Here is a 24,198-nt window from a genome sequence, read left to right on the forward strand (position 1 = left end):
CCCAGTGCCTCATATGTGTGAGGCAAGCATTCTGCCACTGAAACACAATCCAAGGCCTGTTTTACTGTGTTTTAATAAAGCTCCTTACTTTCTACTCTAAGCTTGTCTTGGCATGCTTTTCTAGTGTTATACTTCAACATTTGAGGAAGCAGGACTCATCAAGGTAACCAGTAATTGGTGGTATCACTACTACTACAGCTCTATTTTTTATTTTTTTTGAGACAGGGTCTTGCAAAACTCACCAGGCTGGTTTTAAACTGGGAATCCTCCTGCCTCAGCCTCCCTAGTTGCTGGTATTACAAGTGTGGGCCACCACACTCAGCAATAAGCTAAGTTAAAAAAATTTGGTGGTGGGGGAATACTGGGGATTTAACTCTGGATGCTTTACCACTGCGTGACATCCCCAGCCTTTTAAAAAATATTTTATTTAGAGACAGCTTTGCTAAGTTGCTGAGGCTGGCTTTGAACTCCTCAAGATCCTCCTGCTTCAGTCTACAGAGCCGGAGCCTCTGGGATTATAGGCATATATCACAGAGCCCAGCCCCAAACTTTTTTAAAAAAATTTTTAATTTTGATGCAAAGAGTATCACTAGGGGGGTTAGGGTTGTGGCTTAGTGGTAGAGCACTTGCCCTGCACATGTGTTCAATCCTTAGCAACACATAAAAGATAAATAAATTAGTAAAACAAAAGTATTGTGACAATGTTCAACTAAAAAAAAAAGAGTATCACTAGGTTGCTTAGGGCCTCACTAAACTGCTGAGACTGGCCTTGAACTTATGCTTTTTAATACTATCACTAAAAAACAATGCTTCTCATAGTTGAAATAAATATCTGAAAAGAAGGGTTTGGCTCCAGAGCCTCCTTCTCCCAGACTAGTTGCAAGCTCCTCCAGGGTACGGCCTTCATGGCCTTTATCCATTCAGGCTTTTTGTGTGTTCATTGGCTTTTTTGGTACCGGGGATTAAAGCCCAGAGCAACTTAAACCTGAACTATACCCTTAGTACATATTTTTATTTTCTGAGATAGGTCTCACTAAATTACTTAGAGCCTTGCTAAATTTCTGAGGCTGGCCTAGAACTTGCAATCCTCCTGCCTCCTCCTCAAGGAGTTGCTAGGATTAGAGGCATGCATCACAGTGTCAGGCTTTCAGGTTTGTTACTAAAACACACTTAATAGTGGGGGCTGGGGTCATGGCTCAGAGGTAGAATGCACTGGGTTCAATCCTCAGCACCACATAAAAATAAATAAAGATATTGTGTACATCTACAACTAAAAAAATTTAAAAAATAAAAAAGGTATTGTGTTCACCTACAACCAAAAATATATATATATTAACAACAACAACACATAATAGTCCCAAGTCACCTCCCTGTGTTTTCCTTTTCTTCCTTTTAGTATAGGAAGACCCAGCCAGCTGTCTTTTCTTTGTGTCTCTCTCTGTTGGAGTTCTATTCACTCCAAACTTGGCTGCTAAGAGAAATTAGCACTTCATATCCTCTCATTATCTTGCTAACATCAAAGACTAGTATATATATTATCTACACAAATATATTTGTTCACAGTTGTCTTCCATGTCTGCAGGAGATTAGTTCCAAGAACTCAACCCATAAATTTCCAAATCTGAGGATGCTCAAGTCCTTCATATAAAATGGTGTAATATTTGGGTATAACCTATGCACATCCTTGATATACTTTAAATCATCTCTAGATTACTTATAATACCTAATAGAATATAAGTGCTATCTAAGTAGTTGTTATATTGTATTGTTTAGGGAATGACAAGGAAAAAGTGTGTGCATTGTTTAATACAGATGAGGTTATTGTTTGTTATTGCTGTTGTTAGGAACCAAACCCAGGGCCTCATACATGCTAGGCATGCCTGAGCTGCATCCCCAGCACCTGACACAATATTTCTCCAAAAAAATTTTTTAAAAAATTTTAATTGTTGTCGGACACAATAACTTTATTTATTTTTATGTGGTGCTGAGGATTAAACCTACTACCTCACACATGCTAGGCAAGTGCTCTACCACTGAGCTATAGCTCCAGCCCCTCCAAATGTTTTTGATATGAATTGTTTGAACCATAGATGTGGAACCTGAGGATACAGGGGGCCAACTGTATGTAGGTGTACATATACAAACAAGTTTTTTAAAAAACCAGGTTCTATAGAAAACCACTGAGGAGACATGGGATAAAAATAATTTGACCTGTATTGGGCAGGGGGCACCTGTAATCTCAGGAATTTAGGAGGGTAAGGCAGGAGGATGGAGAGTTCAAAGTCAGTCTCAGCAATTCAGTGAGGCCCTAAGCAACTTAGTGAGACCCTATCTCAAAATAAAAAATTAAAAAAAAAAAATGGCTGGGGAGTGGCTCAGTGCCTCTGGGTTTGATCCCTGGTACCAAAACCAAAACAAAACAAACCCCCCCCCCCAAAACAAATAAAACTTGACCCAATTAAAGAAGGTACAAAATAGTAGACAGTTGTTCACAATTCCGGACTCTTAACTCGTGCTTAGATAGCAACTAGACACAAATCTAGGCCTCTAAAATTGGGCTTTTATTCTCAGGTGGGTATAGGACCACCTCTGGCTATTTTCTAGCCTCTAGAGTTCTTGCAACACCTTCCTCTGAAGTGTTACTGTGAAGAGATAAAGACAACAGTAGGTGGATAGCTAAATGTTCGACTTAGTCCTCCTCACCAGTGTTCAGTGCTACCCTGTGCGTATTTTTTCACCAAGTTTCAGGTTATTTCTGTAGGTTTTGTTTGTTTTTGGTACCAGGGATTGAACCCAGGGGCGCTTAACCACTGGTTCAAATTCCCAGTCCTTTTTATGTTTTGAGACAGGGTCTTACTAAGTTGCTTAGGGCCTCGCTAAATTCCTAAGAGTGGCTTTGAATTTGTGATCCTTCCTGTCTCAGCTCCGGAGCCTCTGGGATTACAGGCGTGAGCTACCATACCCGGCTCCAGGTTTCTCTACTATTTGTTCTAGTACACATTAGGTCTTTCATAAAAATGATTTGAGTGAAAAATCCTAGGGACTGGAAGGTGTGGGAGGGGCATCCCAGCACAAACACACTTTCAGAAACTGCTAAGCTACGGAATTTAGGTTACCGGACTGCTGTACCTTTTGGAACTCCCGGGGCGCTCTCACATCCTCCCTGGCTGGCCTGATCCAAACGGTTCGGCTCATTTAACCACGTTCAAACTATAATTTAGCCGCACGTGGTGGCGCACGCGTGTAATCCCAGCGACTCACAAGTTTGAGGCAAGAGGATCACAAGTTCGAGGCCAGCATCTGCAAATTAGCGAGGCCCTAAACAATTTAATGGGACCTGTTTCAAAAGAAAAACTAAAAAGAGCTGGGGACTTAGCTCAGTGGTAAGGCTCCACTGGATTCAACCCCTAGTAAAAGTAAATAAATAAAAACAAACAAACAACAACAACATAAAAAACCTAAAATCTTGGCCGCTATTGAAGTCAGGAACCCCCACCTCTCTACAGTAGGAGGCGAGAGAGACAGTTGCTTAGTTTTAAAATGAGTTTAGGTAGGCCCAAAACGTCCCGCCTCCTTCCTCAGACGAACCTGCCTCCTTCCTCAGACGAACCTATCAGCGCTCCTCTAGCTGTGAGCGGCAGCTCCTCACAGGCCAGTGAGTTCCACTCTCTGGAACGAGCCCGCCTATCACTTGTGTCGTCACTCAGTCTCTTAAAAAGATAGGACTAAACTTGGCGCTTCCTCTTAGTTAGCAGGGTGGTTTGCATAGAAACGTGACCAGGGCCCGACCTTAAACGGGAGGGAGCAAAGAGGGGCCGGAGCCCTTTAAAACGAGGCGGACTAGTGCCTGCCCCTTTAAGGGCGGGGCAACCCGACGACTGAATCTGAGCCCCAGATTACCCCGAGTTTCCGTCACAGGCAGCGAGGAAAGGCTCCTTGGCTGGGTCCGGGTGCTTGGCGGCGGCGGCCTCATCCCCCGCTCGTCCTCCCCGGGCCCGGAGACACCCCCTGCTCCAGTCATGCTGAACAGAGTATGGAAGCAGCTGACTACGAAGTGCTGTCTGTGCGGGAGCAGCTATTTCACGAGAGGGTCCGCGAGTGCATCGTGAGTGCGGGACCTGAGCAGGAAGGGGTCGGACCAAGGTGGGAGGGGTACGGGTGTTGTGGGAGAGCGAGAAGTTCGGGTCAGGGTTCTCAGAGCGCCCTCAAGCCCTGCTTGGACCAGGAGCGGGCGACGAAGGCTTCGAGCTGGAGAGAAGGGCCGGTGCCCGGCTGGTGGACCCCTAGTCAGGATGAGCTGAATCCTTGCGCGGTAAACAAAGCCGGTTGGTTTCCGTTCCTCCTCCACGCCCCTCCCCCAGTCTCCCTCCTTTCCTCCTGCGGTGCTGGCGTTTCTGGCGGTGGGTCTTGGGATGCCCTGCGTCTGGCGAGTCTGCCTAGTTTGATGGAAAGGGATGCGTTTGATTCAGGCAGGGTTAATTTACGTGTCCCCAAACTGGGCAGAGGGCTGATGTTGAATGAAGGGGAGACGTCGGCACATTGAGTTAGATTCTGGGAAAGACTTGGCAGGTGTAGTGGCGGCCGGTAGGAGGAATGGGGGACTTCATAGGTCGTCTCCCACTTTAGAAGAAGGGACGCTTACTGGGATGGATTCTGAGGTGTAAAGTGTTTCCCCTATTTTCTCATCACACTGGTGTTTTTGTTTTTGTTTGGTGTGAACGTGCGTCCAAGTGCTTGTGCTCAGAATTGAATACAGGGCATACCAAGCACATGCTCTACCACTGGCCACACTCTCAGCTCTTTAATTGATATTGTTTTTCTTTTTTTCATTTTCCCCAACCTCCTCTCCGCCTTTCTCTTCTCTCTCTTTTGTACTGGGGATTGAACTCAGGGCCTCCATCGTACTGAAAAGCTCTCTATTACAGACCTACATCCCCAGTTCTTTTTATTTTATTTTGAGACAGGGTTTTGCCAAGTTCTGAGTTGTTCAGGCTGGCCACAAACATGTCATCCTCCTGTCTCAGCCTACAAGTAGCTGGGACTACATGCACTCACCCTGTCCCCACTTATTAGTGTTTCTTTGAAACCCTGAAAGTTTGGATTCTCAGCTTCCTAGCCATTCAGGAATTGCCCTTGTGAGTGGCTCCCACACTTTTCTTGAGTGCACTTGGCCACTGTTCCCTATTTCTCATTGCACCTAAAGCAAAACTGAACTTACCACACAGACATGTACTCCTTACTTTGGGGCTAGGGACACCCAGGCCTGTTTTGAATTTTCATCTTACTCTGTGTTTCTTCTCCAGGGGTTTCCAGGGTATCCCTTCTTACCAAATACTAAGTGAAAAAGGAAAGGTTTGGAGGCACAGAAAGAACTGTTAGTGAGTTGGGATAATGGATACTGATGGAGTAATTTTTTCTTAGGCTGCATATTAGGCCAACCTGGACATCCTCAGATTGGAAAAAGGGTAAAGTGAACCAGGATACAACTAGGTCTGTCTTTTTTCCCAAGGATTGGAAAGTAGGAAGTATATTAGTGCCTGTGTGGGACTCCAATAAAAGTCTGCTTTCAGTAAACCTCCCTTGTGTGTTGCTTTGGGCATATTTTGGAGGCATGCCTAAGCCTTGAGACAACGTAGAAGCAGAGGCCCACATTCTTGGAGAACAGGGAGGGATGAGACCTTGGACCAAAGCAGCCTTGTGGATGGTCTCCCCCATCCTTTAGTGTCATTAGATGAGGGCATCAATGCTGGCCAAGGGCAGCCTGAAGGCTTCTGGTGCCTCCCCCACCTGGCTCCCATCTAGAGGCTAGAAAACAGCCTTTCCTCTGCCAGAACTGCGTGGAACTCTAGCCTGACCTTTTGAGCCCTCCCACCTTCCTGGCTATTACGCAAGCCCAGGGCAGAGCACTAGGCTGTAAAAATCCTGCAACTATAATCCAAGTGTCTCCTCTAGTCTGACTCCCTAGTGTCAAAAGTTACAACTTTGTCCTAGACCAGTAGTTTTCTTGGGTCACTTCCCTCCTTGTGTAGAAAGCTGTATGCAGCTTCTCTTGGGGATTGGCTGAGACTGATCTTGTCTTTGCCTCCCACAAATGCAGTAACCTCTTGGGACTCTCTGACCTTGATTGTGGATCCAAGCTAACCAGTGACTTCTCCTCTGGCATTAGCAGCTGATTTGGAGTAGGGTAGGGATGCAGTGCATGTACTGATTAACCTGGTCAAGTTCTGCCATAACTATGAGTTGGAGGTCCAGCCATTTAGGGGTGTGGGATAGTCCCTGAGGGGCCCTGGAGTTGGAAGTCACTTCAGGTAGATTCCAGGGATTTACTCTCTAAAGCTACTGCTACTGGCTCTAGAAACATTGTAGATGTTGGGGCCCAACTAAAACCTACTCTTTTTTTTTTTTAAATACTTTATTTATTCATTCATTCATTTTTATGTGGTGCTGAGGATCGAACCCAGTGCCTCACATGTGCCAAGCAAGTGCTTCTACTACTGAGCCACAACCCCAGCCCCTAAAGCCTACTCTTAAGATTAAATGAGGATTATCCAAAGTACATGTATGAAGACATGGATTGGGTGTCAACCTACTTTATATACAAACCAGAGATATGGAAAATTGTGGTATATATGTGTAATAAGAATTGTAATGCAAAGGGGCTGGGGATGTGGCTCAAGTGGTAACGCGCTCGCCTGGCATGTGTGCGGCCCGGGGTTCGATCCTCAGCACCACATACAAACAAAGATGTTGTGTCCGCCGAAAACTAAAAAATAAATATTAAAAAAAAAAAAAAGAATTGTAATGCAAAAAACAAAGTACATGTATAAAGACATGAATTGGTGTGAACATATTTTATATACAAAGATATGAAAAATTGTACTCTATATGTGTAATAAGAATTGTAATGCATTCTGCTGTTGTGTATTTAAAAAAATAAAATCAATTTTAAAAAAAGGCTGAGAATGTAGTTCAATAGTAGAGAATCCCAGGTGTTTGATCCCTATGCCATTAATTAATTAATTAACTAACTAACTAACTAAATTAATTAATTAAAAAAAAAAGATTAGGGCTGGGGATGTGGCTCAAGCGGTAGCACGCTCACCTGGCATGCGTGCGGCCCGGGTTCGATCCTCAGCACCACATACAAACAGAGATGTTGTGTCCACCAAGAACTAAAAAATAAATATTAAAAAATTAAAAAAAAAAAAAAAGATTAAATGAGACTCTGGTTTTGTCCAGAGCAGACTTAATCTTTCAGGGCCCCTGAGTAAACAAAGAGTCTGAGTTCCAACTTTATCTATAAACATGATTCCTATATACTCTCCTGGAGCTTGTTGGCTCAAGACACCAGCTAGAGTGGGATAAAAGTGGAGTGCCAGATCAATGTACACATCTTCATCTCCTCAAACCTGCTTCTCTTTCTAGTAATGTACTCAGAGTATATTCCCTCTGCATGCTTGTGGACTGTTGTAAGGGTGTGTGTGTACATCTCTAGGTTTTTTTTTTTTCCCCTTGTTTGCCAACAGAGTTGGGCTGATGTTATTTTCTCAGCAATTCTTATAGGGCAGAGCATGGTGCATGGGACAGCTCTTTGGTCCTTTCTAGAGCCCCCTGAGTATCTGACTTAAAGGAAATACCACTGAAAAAGAATACTAGGAGGCATGACCCCAAAGAATTAAGAGGCTGTTGGGTCTGTGGAATGTATAGAGATTAGAGCTTCTCATCCCAGCTCATTTTTTTTGCCACAGATCTCAATACTTCTGTTTGCAACACTCTACATCCTCTGCCACATCTTCCTGACCCGCTTCAAGAAGCCTGCTGAGTTCACCACAGGTATCTGCAACTTCCCTTCCTTCTGCCACAGTTCTTGTTGTCATGGAGTCAGCCTCAGGGGAATGGGTAATGGTCTCTGCTGGGAAAGGAGAGGTGGCTATGATGGGCTGTTCTGGAGACATTGCCTCTTCATACTTTCTTCACAGGCAGGGCCAAGGTGATGTGGTAGGAAGTGTCTGTAAGCTGCTGGGCAAATCATGTAGCTTTCCTAATTCTCAGTTTCTTATAAAATGGGCATAACAATGTATTTCCTGACCACTGTCATTGTGTAGACCAAATGAGGACCCTTCATGAACCTGAAGTGGGAAATAGCAGGATGAAATGAATGTCGTCATGGGCACATGCTGTGTCATCTCTTCTTGTTCTCTAACACTCAGGACCAAAGACCCCCCTAAACACTTGGGCCCCAGGACCTAGTAATGGTAGCCTTTGTCTTTATAGAGTGGCTAAGCATACTTAGACTGTAGCTTTCCTTTCTGTAGACATCTTATTGGAAAGAGAGACACACTTGCCTTGATTTCTTTTTTTTTTTTTTTTTTAATTATTTTTTTATAGTTGTAGGTGGACATCATGCCTTTATTTATTTTTTTGTGTGTGTGTGGTGCTGAGGATTGAACACACATGCTAGGCAAGTGCTCTGCCACTGAGCTACAGCCCCAGCCCACATTTGCCTCAATTTCTAGCCTCAGCCTGCTGAGATCATCCCATCCTGGCCTCAGCCTTTTCTCCCCTCAGGATGAGCCACCACCCAACAAGTGAACTACCATAGAGTAATTCCCTGGGGGTCTTTATAAACCTCCCCTTCTCTCTTTTACTTCTCTTTCCTTCACCAAACCACTGATGTAACCAGCCTCACAGATCAGTTTAGTGTATTTACATAGAGGAACCTGTGATGGGAGAGATTCTGGGAGGAGGGAGAATTAGGGAAATTTCTGGTATATATTTTTTTCTACCTGAGAACATTGAACTTTAAGTTGCCACCTTAGCTGGAGAATAGGATGTGAGATTCATAGTGTGAGGGTCTCCCTTATAACCTTCTTTCCAGGCTGGGCATGGGGATGCAAGCCTATAATTCTAGTGGCCCAGGAGGCTAGGAGGATCATAAGTTCAAAGCCAGCCTCAGAAATTTAGAGAGGTTGTAAGCAACTTAGCAAGATCTTGTCTCAAAATAAAAAAGGGCTGGGGATGTGGCTTAGTGGTTAAGTGCCACAGTCTGGCTGGGCACAAATCACCGAGCTGCCACAAAGCACTTGTCAAACAGGAAGCTTTATTGCCCGAATTCCACCAGCACTCCACGCACACTCCCCAGGAACTCTCCTCGGGAACTCTCCCAGCTCTCCACCGAGCCGACCCCCCCCCCCCCACACCCAGAACTCAACAAGAACTGAACGGGAACTCCAAAGTGGTGGGCGCCCTAGGCAGCAGGAACCACCCTATTCCTGGAGCTGCCATATTCCCCAGAGCCACCCTATTGCCGGACAGCAGGGGTCCATATACAACTCAATACACAGCCTGTCCCAATCCAGCATCATCCAGTCACAGCAATTATATAACTTAATTATCATCATCTTAATGGCTCCCCGGCATCACCTCTTAACCACTCCTTCTGGCGCCATCCCAACTCGGCTGTGGCTCTCAGCAGTTAAGCACCTCTGGGTTCAATCCCTGGTACCAAAAACAACAAAAAACAAAACTTTTTTGGGTGCAGTGGTGCATGCCTGGAATCTCAGTGGCTCAGGAGACTGAAGCAGGAGGATTGAAACTTCAAGGCCAGGACTAGGACCGTGTTCAATGGCAGAGTACTTGCCTAGAATGTGTGAAGCACTGGGTTCAATCTTTAGTACCACATAAAAATAAACAAATAAAATAAAAGCATTCTGTCCATTAAAAAAAAAAAAATTCAAGGCCAGCCTCAGCAATTTAGTGAGGCCCTAAGCAACTTAGCAAGACCTATCTCTAAATAAAATATAAAAAGGGCTGGGAATCTGGCTCAGTGGTTAAGTCCCCTTGGGTTCAATCCCCAATACCAAACCAAAATAAAACAAAACAAAACCTCCTTTCCAGCTCTGCCTCCATTTAGGGAGTAGGGAAGGGGGCAGGGGACACATTTTAACCTTGTTGGCTCCAAGAGATGTCCGCTGATGTCCTACCCCTTCCCCATGTCTCTTTTCTCTTGCAGTGGATGATGAAGATGCCACAGTTAACAAGATTGCGTAAGTCATTGCTTCTGCATCTGATATCAGTGACCTTTAGGAGCTGATCTTGGGGGTGCGACTAGATCAATGGGAGAAAGGGAGGGTGTCACCCAGTGGAAAGAGTTCCTGCTTCCATCTCATTTCTGGCTTCTTCCGGCTTTATCTCATCCTAGGGACGCTTAGGAAAGCTGCTGTTCCTGTCTTCCTGGTTAGGCCAGGATCTTCTGAGAGTCTCATGGCCAGAAACTATTGGCTGAGACCTGAGTCACCGGAACTAGCTCTAGCTTGGCTTCACCTCCTAGTGGCCAGTGATGGGGGAGTAGAGTGGGGAGTGCAGCTGATGGAAACAGGAGGGTATAGGAAAGATGGAAACACCTGACAGAGAATGCTGGCTTCTGAGAGGAAGGCTCTTACAATAGACTGCTTGTATTCACTAACATATACAGAGAAAAATAGAAAGTAGACGCCTCTGGGTTAGCAGATTAGAAGGCACCCTCTCCACTTTGCTTTCTCCTCTTGATGAACCAACTAGAAAAAATGGCCCTTTTAGCTGATGTAGTTTGGGGCACAGGTCTTGGTTCTGAAGTTGGGTTGTAGCTTTCCTTTGTCCGTCTTTGCATTAGTTGTTGTTTCTCCTCCTCCTTCTTCTTCACTGAGCCACATCCCTAGCCCTATTTTGTATTTCATTTAGAGACAGGTCTCACTGAGTTGCTTAGCACCTCACCTTTGCTGAAGCTAGCTTTGAACTCGAGATACTCCTGTCTCAGCCTCCCCAGCCTCTGAGATTACAGGCATGCACCACCATGCCTGGCTTGCACTAGTACCTTCTTGAAAGGCAGATCCATTCTAGGCTGAAAGAGGCTAGTCCAGAAATTCATGTCCTTTAGCAGAGAAAACACACCCTTAGCTTTGGCATCATGCCTGGCATGCCCTATAGGCATGTATAGAAGGATCACATTCCTGGGGGAAGCCTAGGAAAATGACATGGCAGGTCACCATGTGTCCTTGAATGCCTGAGGTTATGCCCATTACATGTGCCAAGGCTTCCCTGGAGGGTAAAGGGCCAGGGTCATGTGGCAATAAATAGAGCCCTAGTTGGACAGTTCCTTCCCTAGGTCTCTCATTGCTATATCTGGTTCTAGAAGCTACAGGTGCCCTTTGGGGAAAATGGGGCTCTTGAGGAACTAAGCAATGACACTGTCCCCTTCTCTGCCCAGGCTTGAGCTGTGTACCTTTACCCTGGCAGTTGCCCTGGGTGCTGTCCTGCTCCTCCCCTTCTCCATCATCAGCAACGAGGTGCTGCTCTCACTGCCACGGAACTACTACATCCAGTGGCTCAATGGCTCCCTCATCCATGGTGCGTGGCTGCAGGTTGTAACTTGGGACTGTGAGTGGGTTAGATAGGCCGATATAGGAAACCTCAGGCTAATCAGTCATATGTCACCCCCGCCCCTGACCCATTACAGGGCCTATTCCCTGTGTGTTGTCCCCCTTTACTGACTACCTCTACTTTTCCTTTTTGACTCTAGGCCTTTGGAACCTCGTTTTTCTCTTCTCCAACCTGTCCCTCATATTCCTCATGCCCTTTGCATACTTCTTCACTGAGTCTGAGGGCTTTGCTGGCTCCAGAAAGGTGAGTAGGGATATAGTAGTCAATCCAGGCAGGAAGCAGAATTTCACTCCAATGGGTCAGCCCAAGATTCTTTAATGAAGACTGTTTTCACAGGTTTAGTAAGAGTAAAGGTAATGGGTTGAGGTTGTGGCTCAGTGGCAGAGCATTTGCCTTACACGTGTGAGGCACTGGGTTTGATCCTCAGCACCACATAAAAATGAGTAAACAAAATAAAGATATTGTGTCCATGTAAACTAAAAAATATTAAAAAAAAAAAGAGTTAAGGTAACGATCAAGTAGTCTGAGGCTGTAGTGACCAAAGAAAGTCATTACCACTCCAGGCCTTATGGGATTAAAGGGAGGAAATAGTTTTTAGATAGTTAAAGCTGGGAATGTGAGGCGACTTAGCAGAGGAATTCTTGTCTTAATGTCCTAGCCTGTACTAAAACCAGGGTACCAAAGGTGTGAGAAAACATGGGGAAAAAAATCCCTGAACTGTTTTTCTAACTACCTTCCACTCTCCTGCTGATTCTTTCATTGGTCAAGCAGAACTAGAAGCCAGAGAGCAGAGATCTTATATAATATAGACTTCAGAGTTCATCTTTTCATGGCAGACAAAGATGAGGAATTGATCTGGGGAGAGAATTTGCAAATGAAGTATATCCAGAATACAGGGTGACCCCAGACAGGGGAGTGGGAGGGCAAAGCAACTCATCAGAACAAGAGTGAAACATTCCTGTCTCTAGTCCCCCGATCCCAGCAGCCATTTCTGATATCTCCTTCCTTTCCCACATGCCTTGATGTTGATCCTCCTCTACTTCACATGCTGCTTTCTCCTATAGGGTGTCCTGGGCAGGGTCTATGAGACGGTGGTGATGTTGATGCTTCTCACTCTTCTGGTGCTGGGCATGGTATGGGTGGCATCAGCCATTGTGGACAACAAGGCCAGCAGGGAGTCTCTGTATGGTGAGAAGCCCAGTTTTTTCCTCCTCTTCCCCAAATGGACTGGCTCTTCAGTTGGCTGATATCCCTGTACCTTGGAACAACTGTATCCTTCTATAGTGAAGAAGATTGGCACCGCCTTCCTTAGATTGAAGTTTCAAACTGATGGACTTCCAGCTACATCCAGTCTGCAGAAGTGTTCCACTGGATCTACGCAATGATTTTTTTTTCTTTTTTCCACATTTTAAAAAATTGGTGCAGTATAGTTATACATAATAGTGGGATTTGTTGTTACATATTCATACATTCACACAATATAACAATACCCATGTGGTGATTTTAAAAATCAAATGAATCAGTTGCTAATATTTTAAAGTTGGAAGGTTTCGTGTTACACAGATAATCTGACTTTGCTTGACAGGGAGAGAATCTGGCTACACTAGTCCCTGGTGATTGGGGCTAAATAGCATTTTTTGCCTTTTAAATAGGGCTTAGGATCTTCAGTTTTCTATAGTCCCCTCCACTCATTCTTCGAATACTCAGTCAGCTCTTCTCATTTGCATTATTGTCTAATCTCTATAAGTGTTTATATGTACTCTTGAGGCCTATCAACCCCCAGTAAATAGGAGGAAGGAGATGAATTAACATGACTTTTTTATCCTTAGACTTCTGGGAATACTACCTCCCCTATCTCTACTCCTGCATCTCCTTCCTTGGGGTCCTGCTGCTCCTTGGTAAGTGTGCAGGATCTGGAAAGTAATTATTATAGGGTCCTTGGGCCTATAATAATATAGGTGGAAGGAAAGGGAGTAGGCGGGGGAGAAGGGGTTGAGGGGTACAGATAAGGGATTGACAGGTGACTGGCTCTTGTCTCCACAGTATGTACTCCACTAGGTCTCGCCCGCATGTTCTCAGTAACTGGGAAGCTGCTGGTCAAGCCTCGGGTATGTAGTGCCTGTTTTTTTTTTTTTTTTTGGTACTGGAGATTGAACCCAAAGGTGTTTAACCACTGAGCCACATTCACAGCCCTTTTTTATATTTTATTTTGAGATAAGGTCTCACTGAGTTGCTTAGGGTCTCACTAAGTTGCTGTGATTGGTCTTGAACTCAGAATCCTCCTGCCTCAGCCTCCTAAACTGCTGGGATTATAGGCCTGTGCCACCCTGCCTGGTATGCTCTTGCTTCTTAATCATACAGGGTGAGCTTCTCACAAAGCTGGGGCCAAAAAATGAAACAATCCTAAGGTTGTGCACTGCACAACCTGCAAAGGGCCACCGTCTTCATTGGCTTTTGTATCATTTATCCCTATCATCTGGAGCTGATTGCTTGACATGGAAGGCAGAACTCAAAGCAACTGGAGGGGACTGGACAAACCTGCTAGCCACAGGGTGGTAAATGCAAGTTGAAGAAAGGACTGCAACTGTAGAACCCTGAGATGAACAAGGTTTTCTTGGAGCCCTAGATCAGGGAGCCTCTGACAGTCCTTCCCTTCCTGTGCCCTCAGTTGCTGGAAGACCTGGAAGAACAGCTGTACTGCTCAGCCTTTGAGGAGGCTGCTCTGACCCGCAGGATCTGTAGTGAGTTGTAGTTCTCCCTAACTTAGGTAGTAGATTTGGCCTGGGCAGGGGCTGCAGGACTGGGGGGCAGCATGGTCTTCTCTGCCCTCAGATCCCACCTCCTGCTGGCTGCCTCTAGACATGGAGTTGCTGCACAGACAGGTCCTGGCTCTGCAGACACAGAGGGTCCTACTGGGTATGTGTGTTGGTATGGCTGGGAATACTTTAGTTTCTCTAATGAGAGCAGCTACTTGTTTGAAGTATTTGCTAACATCCTCTCTTACTTACCTACACAGAGAAGCGGCGGAAGGCGTCAGCCTGGCAGCGGAACCTGGGCTATCCCCTGGCCATGCTGTGCTTGCTGGTGCTCACAGTGGGTATACTAGTGTTGGTGGGAATGGAGAGTGGGCCCTTGAGTACTTCAGTTCCCTCAGACGGGACAAGGAGATGCAAGGACCTGGTTATTATCAATAATAGTTGCCTCTTACTGAAGTTTCTTTTTTTTTTGGTACTAAGGATTTAACCCAGGGGCACTTTACCACTGAGCTACATTCTAAGCCCTTTTTATTTTTTATTTTGAGACAGGTTTCACTAAATTGCTGAGGGCCTGGCTGAGTTCTGAGTCTGGCATTGAACTTGGGATCCTCCTGCCTCAGCCTTCCAAGTTGCTGGGATTACAGGCACACGTGTACCACTGCCGCTAGCATGAGAGCTCACTTTGTGTCCCTCCCTGCACTGAATCATCAATCCCTATTTTGTGGATGAAGAAACAGAAGTATCCAGCCAGGCACTGTGTTGTATATCTATAATCTGATTCAGGAAGCTGAGGCAGGAGGATCACAAGTTTGAAGCCATCCTCAGAAATTTAGCAAGATACTGTCTCAAACTAAAGAATAAAAAATAAAAAAGGGTTAGGGTTATAGCTCAATGGTAAAGAGCCCCTGGGTTCAATCCCTAGTATTAAAAAAAAAAGGGGGGGGGAAAGAAAAAAGAAACAGAAGTAACTTGTCTCAAATCAGCTGCTGAGTAGTTGTGTAGGTTTTGCCCTGGGATAAGAAAAAGGTTTGAAATCTAATCCATTCCTCCCACTAGATTTAGGATTAGAGAAAGACATCAATTTTCTTTTCCTTTCTTTTTTTTTTTTTTTTTTTTTTTTTGCAGGGCTGGGAATCTAACTCAGGGTCTCACACGTGATGGGGTAGGCAAATGCTCTGTTACTGAGCTATACTCTCAGCTCCATAGTCACTTTTTTCTAGTTAGCCTTTTTGCAATCCTATCTGGAAACTCTGTATCTGATAAAATCCTCAATAGTGCTAATAATAGCCTTGAGGAGGTCTTCCACAGCTAGTTGGAAGCAGAGTTAATCTTGGAAACTGAAAATGTCAGACCAGAGTCTCTGCTCTTAGTAGGGAACTCTGGGCACAATTGTGGGCCAGGGAAGGGATGGGAATCTGACCTTGCCTCACACAGGGCCTGTCTGTGCTCATTGTGGCCATCCACATCCTGGAGCTGCTCATTGATGAGGCTGCCATGCCACGGGGCATGCAGGTATTGGACTGCCCTTCCACTATGCCTTTTGGGGAATGCTCAAGAAAGGTTGGGGAGATGGGCAGAAGCTGAGGAAAGAGGGAAGGCTGGGTATGGTATGGTGCTGACGCAGGAACGCACCTTGGTGATTCTACTCTACCACACAGGGTGCCTCCCTGGGCCAGGTCTCCTTCTCCAAGTTGGGTTCCTTCGGTGCCATCATCCAGGTTGTACTCATCTTGTATCCTTGAAACTGCCATTGCCTTGCTCCTCAAACCTGTCCCCTGGAATTCTAGACGGAACCCCTCTGGGACTATCTTTGTGGGATCTGGGGGAGAGTAATGCAGAAGAGGGTAAGTCTTCACCAACCTTGGGATCAGAAAGAAAGAAATGACTTGATGTGAACCAGGCATGGTGGCTTATGCCTGTAAACCCAGCCACTTGGGAGGTAAGGCAAGAGAATTGTGGATTCAAGGCCAGCATCAACAACTTAATGAACTACTGTCCCAAAATAAAAAGAGCTGGAGTTGTAGCTCAGTGGTAGAGCATCTCTGGTTTTAGTTCAAATCAATTAAACAAATAAACAGGAGGGCTGGAAGAGTGATGTCCATTCCTTTTGAGATCAGGCATTCATTAATCCTTGAGAACTGGTCAGTTCTTCCTTAACCTAGTGACAGTTACCTGATGGTGTCCTCGGTTGTGGGTTTCTACAGCTCTCCATTCTTTGGGAGCCTGCGACCCAGATGGCATGACACAGCCATGACTCAGGTAGCTGGGAAAGAGGAGGGGAAGCTTCTTGGTGGCATGGGTGGGTACTAGGTGTTGGCAGCTCTGCTACCCTCGCTTTTCTTTCCCTACTCCCACCCAGATAATTGGGAACTGTGTCTGTCTCCTGGTCCTAAGCTCAGCACTCCCTGTCTTCTCTCGAACCCTGGGTAAGTAGCAAAAGGAGATAAGGGAAGTGGCCTTTTTTTTTAGTATCTATTACTAATGTCAGCAAACGTGTGTGTGTGTATGTGTGTATGTGCTCGCATGCTTGTGCGTGTATACATATATAATATTACTTATATAAAAATTTATTTTTTAAAAATGTGTGTATTTTTTTTATTCCCACCAAAAACTATGAGAAATGTTACCTATTATATAGATGGGGAAACTGAGGCTCTGTAAAGTGCCTATGCTAAGCTTTAGAGTAATATCACTTCAGAGCTCATTTTTTATTTATTTTATTTTATTTTTGGTACAAGGGATTGAATCCAGGGGTGCTGTATCACTAAGCCACATCTCTAGCCCTTTTTACTTTTTATTTTTTTTAATATTTATTTTTTAGTTGGACACAATACCTTTATTTCACTTATTTATTTTTATATGGTGCTGAGGATCGAACCCAGGGTCTCGCACGTGTGAGGCGAGCGCTCTACCTCTGAGCCACAACCCCAGCCTCCTTTTTATTTTTTATTTTATTTATTTCTTAAAATCTTTATTTTATTTATTTATTTTTATGTGGTGCTGAGGATTGAACCCAGGGCCTTGCACATGCTAGGTGAGTGCTCTACCACTGCGCCACAATCCCAGCCCCTTATTTTTTATTTTGAGACAAGGGCTGACCCAAAGTTCTTTTTTAATTTATTTTATTTTTTTCTAACATTCACTAAACTCCACTGCCTTCCTCATGTACTTCCACTTCTTGGTCAGGGAGCACTGCTTTTCTCTAAGTCTTCCTTCTGTGATAAACATTTTCATTCACGAGCATGAGATCCTAAGTTCAGTCACCCCCACAAATTCTCATTCAAAAAATGAGACACAGGCCAAGCATATAGCTTATAGCATATAGCATATACCAACTGAGGTAGAGTGCTTGCCTCACATGCACTAGGTTTAATCCCCAGCACCACAAAAAAAAAAAAAAAAAAAAAAAAAGGCACAAAGCTGGATGCAATGGTGTATACCTATAATCCCAGTGACTTGGGAGGCTGAGGTAAGAGGATTGGCAGGTTCAAAGCCAGCCTCAGCAAGGACAAGGTGTTAAGCAAGTCAGTGAGACCCTGTCTCTAAATAAAATATAAGATAGGGCTGGAATGTGGCTCAGCAGTTGAGTGTCCCTGAGTTCAATCCTCAGTAGCCCCCTACCAAAAAAAAAAAAAAAAAAAATGAGACACACCGAATCTAATGAATTCACCCAGAGTTATACAACTAGTTGGAGGTAGAGCTTTGTCTAGCTAGAATCCTTGTCTCCTGAATCCTCAGATCAGTGGCTTTCTTCACATACTGGGGTGACAAATAATGTCCTCAGTCCTCCTGCCTTTAGAGATTTAGTCTAGAATTAACCAGTATAAAAGTTCGAAAGTGCTGGGCATGATGGCATACGCCTGTAATCCCAGCAGTTGGGGAGGCTGAGGCAGGAGGATTGCAAGTTCAAAGCCAGCCTTAGCAACTTAGTGAGACCCAGTCTCTAAATAAAATATAAAAAGGACTGGGGATAAGTGCTTCTGGGTTCAATGCCCAATACAGGAAAAAAAAAGTTAAAAAGTGTAGCTGGTTTACCCAGAGTAATATGGGAGCTAAGAGGTAAGAATTCATTACCACATTATCCTCTGTATAGTATAATGATTTTGTATTTCAGTCAGCTCTAATTTTTTTTTTTTTTGATACCAGGGACTGAACCCAGGTGTTCTTAACCACTGAGCCACATCCCCAGCCCTTTTTGTTTTTTATTTTGAGACTGGATCTCACTAAGTTGCTGAGGCTGACTTTGAACTTGCAATCCTTTTTCCTCAGCCTCCAGAGCTGCTGGAATTAAAGGTGTGTGCTACTGCACCCAGTTTCTATTTTGTTCTTAAAGATTATAGAGGTTGAGGGCTGGGTTTGAAGCTCAGTGGTAGAGTGCTCCCCTCGCATTCGGGAGGCCCTGGGTTCCATCCTCAGCACCACATAAAAATAAAATAAAGGTATTGTGTCCATCTACAACTAAAAAAAAAAAAAAAGATTATACAAGTTGAGTATCCCTTATTCCTTATCTGAAATGCTTGAGACCAGGAGTGTTTCAGATTTTAGATTTTTTGTGTGTTTTGGTATATTTACATGGATTTTACTGGTCTGGCATATCTAATCTAAATCCAAAGTGCTTCAACAGCTGAGCACACCCATAATCCCAGTGATTTGGGAGGCTGAGGCAGAAGGATCACAAGTTCAAGGCCAGCCTCAGTAATTTAGCAAGGCCCTGTCTAAAAATAAAAAGAGGACTGGGGCTGTAGCTCAGTGGTAGAGCACTTTTGTGTTCAATCCCTGATACCACAAAAACAAAGAAAATGCTCCAACAGTTGGATTTTGGATTTGTGGATTAGGGTCTGTACTCTACTGTACCATTTGTATTTATGATATGGGATTTTAGTAGGAAAGTAGTCTTGTGGGTTCACCAATTAGTTCTTTTGGATGTAGGGAAGAGTAAGTGGGAGGTTCTGATTTGTGATAATATTATTAAGTGCTAGATAGTACCTGGCACATATATGGCTTTATATGTGTCCTTGTTGGGTGTTTTTTTGTTTGTTTGTTTGTTTGTTTTTTAATATTCACTTTTTAGTAGACAGTACTTTTATTTTATTTATTTTTATGTGGTGGTGAGGATCGAACCCAGTGCCTTGCATGTGCTAGGTGAGCACTCTACCGCTGAGCCCCAGCCCCCTTTTTTTTTTAAATATTTATTTTTTTAGTTGTAGTTGGACACAACACCTTTATTTATTTATTTATTTATTTTTAGAGAGAGAGAATTTCAATATTTATTTTTCAGTTTTCGGCAGACATAACATCTTTGTATGTGGTGCTGAGGCTCGAACCCGGGGCTGCACGCATGCCAGGCGAGCGCGCTACCGCTTGAGCCACATCCCCAGCCCCACCTTTATTTATTTTTATGTGGTGCTGAGGATCGAACCCAGACCTCTAACGTGCTAGGCAAGTGTTCTACCACTGAGGGGCAACCCCAGCCTGCCCCCCCCCCCCCCGCCGCCATTTTGTTTAATTCTTAACAGTTGCATTCTTTCCTCTGTTTTACAGTTGAGTAGAATGAGGCACAGGGTTTAAGGAGCTTGTCCTAGAGCACACAGAAGTTGTTGGGCTGTGAACCAAAGCAGACTGTTCATAATCTAAGCCTTTAGCTACCCCACTGCTCTGTGTACTCAAGAAAACTTGGTGACCAGCTGGTAGATTCTTAGCCTAGGAACAAGTTGCAGACCTGGGAGCTCCTAAGGACACCTGAAGCCAGAGAGGCCCCATTGGAGAGAATAAGCCAGACTCTGGAAGGAAAACTAGAGCAAGCGTAGCTGCTGATACTTCCTTCAACAGCCTTGGACTGGCCTTGGAACAGAGTTTGAGAGGTGGTAGTAATACATGCACAGGAGAGGCCAAACTATCAGTTGCAGTGTTGAGATATGGCCACCAGGAGGCAACAAAAAGTTGGGTTTGCTACAGGAGAGGGACTGAAAAACCCCCTTCTCATCCTGGCCTTCCTTTGTACTTCAGGGCTCACTCGCTTTGACCTGCTGGGTGACTTTGGACGCTTCAACTGGCTGGGTAATTTCTACATCGTGTTCCTCTACAATGCAGCCTTTGCTGGCCTCACCACACTCTGTCTGGTGAAGACCTTCACCGCAGCTGTGCGGGCAGAGCTGATCCGGGCCTTTGGTGAGAAGGCGTGGGAGGTGCAGGCTGGTAGGGTGGTTATATGATAGGGCTCTAGACCAGGAGTCATTCCTGCTGGGGGAGGGCTTGCTTCTTGTTTTCTATGTAACATATCTCATCCACCCATTTTGTACCCTGGTTGTTTTATCCTTGAGGGACTAGACCTAAGCTGTCCTTCTGATTGTGTACTCTCCCCCACTTCTCCAGGGCTGGATAGACTACCGCTGCCTGTCTCCGGTTTTCCCCGGACATCCAGGAAGACCCAGCACCAGTGACCTCCAGCTGGGGATGGGAGGGAGAAAACTGGACACTGCCATCTGCTTCCTAGGCCTGGAGGGGAGCCCAAGGGTGGTTGGACCTCAGGACCTGGAATCTGAAAGGGTGGGTGGTAGAGGGGAGCTGAGCCATCTGCACTGTTGCATAATCTGAGCCAGAGTTTGGGACCAGGCCCCTGCTTTTCCAGACTTAACTGTGGCCTCAGCATAGGGTGGAGCTAGTTGACTGGATCTGGCTCCTGGTCCCAAATCCGTTTACACATCAATCTGCCTCACTGTTGTTCAGGGCCATGCCTGTAGTCATGTTTACATGATTTGATGTGCAATAGGGTAGGGAGGGGGTGGGAGGGACTGGGCAAGGGGCAGGCTTGAGAGGCAGGTTGTCTCCCTTGCCTCTGTCCCAGCAAGCCTTAGCACTGTGCTATCCTAGAGGGGCTTTGGACCACTGGAGAAAATGGGGGCATAGGGTGAAAGAGGCTGCACCCATCAGCAATAAAGTTGATCCCAGGGTTTGCTTTGGTTTTTTTAAAGAGCCTGTCTCTGTGACTATTTGAACAGCCTTGTTCCCACCTGACCCGAGTCTACCATCTGAGAAACAGAGGGATCTTGCCGCCATCTTTTCCTTCCCTTCTATCTACATTCTCAGTGTTATTTTGGTACATAGATCTAGTATTAGGCCATATAGTTGAGGAGTGGGAAGCTCCTCTTCCTTTTGCCTTGCTTAAAACTGGCTGGTCCCGCAGGGTGCCGTGGTAGATGTCTGTAATTCCAGTGGCTTGGGAGGCTGAAGCAGGAAGATCACAGAGTTCAAAGCCAGCCTCAGCAACGGCAAGGCACTGAGCAACTCAGTGAGACCTTGTCTCTAAATGAAATACAAAATAGGGCTGGGGATGTGGCTCAGTGGTTAAGTCACCTTGAGTTCAATCCCCAGTCTCTCCTAACTCCCCCCCCCTAAAAAAAAAAATGGCTAGTCCCCTGCTCTTCCTTATACTCATGACCTTGTTTCTGTACCTTTGGAATTGGGGGTTGTAGGGCATGAGAACAGGAATAAGATAACCTCCCCATATATACTCAACCTTCAGCCCTGTCCTCCCAGATGTGACAATTGGTATAGACTAAAAGAAGTGACTGCTAGTGAGAGCTGTGGCACATGCTTATAATTTCAGTATGTTTGGGAGGCTGAGACAGAAGGATTGCAAATTCAAAGCCAATCTCAGGAACTTATTGAGGCCCTAAGCAACTTAGATCCTGTCTCAAAAAAATGAAAAGGGGAGCTGTGATTGTGGCTCAGTGGAAGAGCACTTGCCTAGCATGTTTGAGGTACTGGGTTCAATCCCCAGCACCACATAAAATAAATAAAGTTTAACAAATAAATAAAAAGGGCTGGGATATATCTCAGTGGTAAATTGCTCCTGGGTTAAATCCTTAGTATCCCTCCCCGCAAAGAAAAGTGACTGACAGGTTTTTTTTGAAACTTGTTTTATTTATTTATTTTATGTGCTGAGGATCAAACCCAGTGTTTCATAGGTGCTAGGCAAGCATTCCATCACTGAGCTACAACTCCAACCCCACACTGACAGGGTTTTTTGTGTTTTGCTTTTTAACATATATATATATACATACACACACACACACACATATATGTAATTTATTTTTAATGCGGTTCTGAGGATCGAACCCAGTGTCTCACTCATGCTGGGCAAGTGCTCTACCACTGAGCCACAACCCCAGCTCTCAACAGGGTTTTGATTCCTACTTCAGAAAAGAACCTAACTTCGATCTTTGTAGAGGCTTTCATTTCCTTGAAATCTCCTTGCTATGTTGGGAATTAGGGACAAAATTTCTGCTTAGATTTTTCACTGTATAACTTATGGGACAACTGTTCACTTCATAGTCAATGTATATTTGTTCACTTCAGAGTCAATATATAGTTGTAACTTTTTTCCCCCCAGATTGAACTCAGGAGCACTATACCACTGAATTATATCCCCATGTATTTAATATTTTTTATTTTGAGATGGGGTGTCACTAAGTTACCCATGCTGACCCCAAACTTGTGATCCTCCTGCCTCAGTCTCCCAAGTAGCTAGGATTATAGAAATGTACCACTTTCTTTCCCTCTCCATCTCTATTTATTTATCTTGGTGCCAGGGAGCAAATCCCACCCCCACTCACACACACAGCCTCACATAATGCTAGGCAGGTGCTCTACCACTGAACTATACCCCAACTTCCATGACCGTTTCCTTATAACTGGAAGTCTAATGTCTTGAGGAAGGGTTTTGTTTTTCCTAACATACACAAAGTTGGTGTGAGTGCCAGCTATGGAGCTAGGTGAGGGAAAGGTGAGTGTGGAATACAAAAAAGTGTAGATTCCACAAATGCTTGCTGAGCACTGTACTAACCACTTAGCCTTGGAATTACATGACAAACAAGTTTGTACTTAAATGCTTTGTCTAGAAGGATACCAGATAATTCTAACAGTTTACTAGCATAATAGTCAATTGCTGTCTCTTACAGGAACATGGGTGGGCAGTATTAGAACATCATGAAAGACTTCCCAGAGGAAGGGATTTATAAATGTTAGAAGTAGGTGAATGAAGTGCCTCTGAGATGAGATCTGAGTGGCTTGAAGTAGAGCCCGGAAGAATCCAGAGGCTACCGAAGTGCCTACCTGGAAGATGAAGGAGGATGATCATATTAGTCTTTTACAGAGCAGGACTTTTGATAAGTGTTCCCTGTCCATCAGCAACTTCAAATTGCAATTTATTCATTTGGAAAGAAATTAGAAGGTGCAAAGTTGGAAGTCCTAAACAGAAGTATAAATACCAAACTCTGTTCCTGGTTTTGGGGGCGTTCCCACTGGAAGACTATAAAGTTACTAGGGAAAATGGTCCCCTGGGATCCTTGCCTCCCATTCCTGCTTACTGCTGAGTGTGAAGAGAGAAATGGGGGAGGTTTGGAGAGAACCACAGAGAAGGGAGGCTCTGGTTGTATGCCCAAAGGGCTTGGCTGGCCTTGAGCAGAAATTGGAACCCATACTTCCTGGATGACAGCAGAGGGCATGGCCTGCCAGGGTAGGCTTTGGGAGAGCAAAGACCAATTCAAGGATCAGAGGAGAATGGTTTAGTTCCAAATTTAGGTTTGGAGGTAGAAGGATGCTTATACAGGCAGCCAAGGACTGTAAAGCTACAAGGATTTCCTAGGCAGGTGTCTGCATGGTTTCCAGGATGGGACACACTTCAGTCGCGAAATGGAACAGTGGAGACCGGCTAGATCCCCCGCCCGGGTGGGAGGGGGCGGGACGGTCCTGGCAGGGGGGGCGGGGCTACTTAAGGCGGAGTCCGGGCATTCTGGCAGCACAGGAGTTGGGCAGCAGAGACTGGCTGGGCTGGCACTCACCCACGACCCCCCTTCCCTGCCATGGTGGTCCACCAGTAGCAGGTTCCAGACCACCCCAACCCCCCCCCCCCGGGACCTTTGGGCAGACCCAGCGACAGCCAGGTGCGCAAAGCCACAAGAGCTCTAACGCAAACTGGGGGCAGCTCTGCCTGCTGTGTTCTCTTATGCTTGTGGAGATGCCC

The 24,198-nt window shown here is 45.1% G+C and overlaps 1 protein-coding gene across 1 annotated transcript; it reads left to right on the plus strand.

The window, feature by feature from the left end:
• Window positions 1-3,895: 3,895 nt before the first annotated feature.
• Lmbr1l (limb development membrane protein 1 like) lies at window positions 3,896-21,144 on the plus strand. The gene is made up of 17 exons (XM_027949755.2): window positions 3,896-4,105; window positions 7,749-7,833; window positions 10,013-10,046; window positions 11,246-11,385; window positions 11,558-11,661; window positions 12,483-12,606; window positions 13,248-13,316; window positions 13,462-13,526; window positions 14,087-14,159; window positions 14,251-14,334; window positions 14,435-14,511; window positions 15,609-15,686; window positions 15,833-15,906; window positions 16,343-16,433; window positions 16,534-16,600; window positions 20,181-20,342; window positions 20,547-21,144. The coding sequence occupies exons 1-17, from the start codon at window positions 4,034-4,036 to the stop codon at window positions 20,612-20,614; spliced, it is 1,467 nt and encodes a 488-aa protein (XP_027805556.1). The 5' UTR covers window positions 3,896-4,033; the 3' UTR covers window positions 20,615-21,144.
• The last annotated feature ends 3,054 nt before the right edge of the window (window positions 21,145-24,198 follow it).

This window comes from Marmota flaviventris, chromosome 3, assembly GCF_047511675.1.
Source record: "Marmota flaviventris isolate mMarFla1 chromosome 3, mMarFla1.hap1, whole genome shotgun sequence".
NCBI lineage: Eukaryota > Metazoa > Chordata > Mammalia > Rodentia > Sciuridae > Marmota > Marmota flaviventris.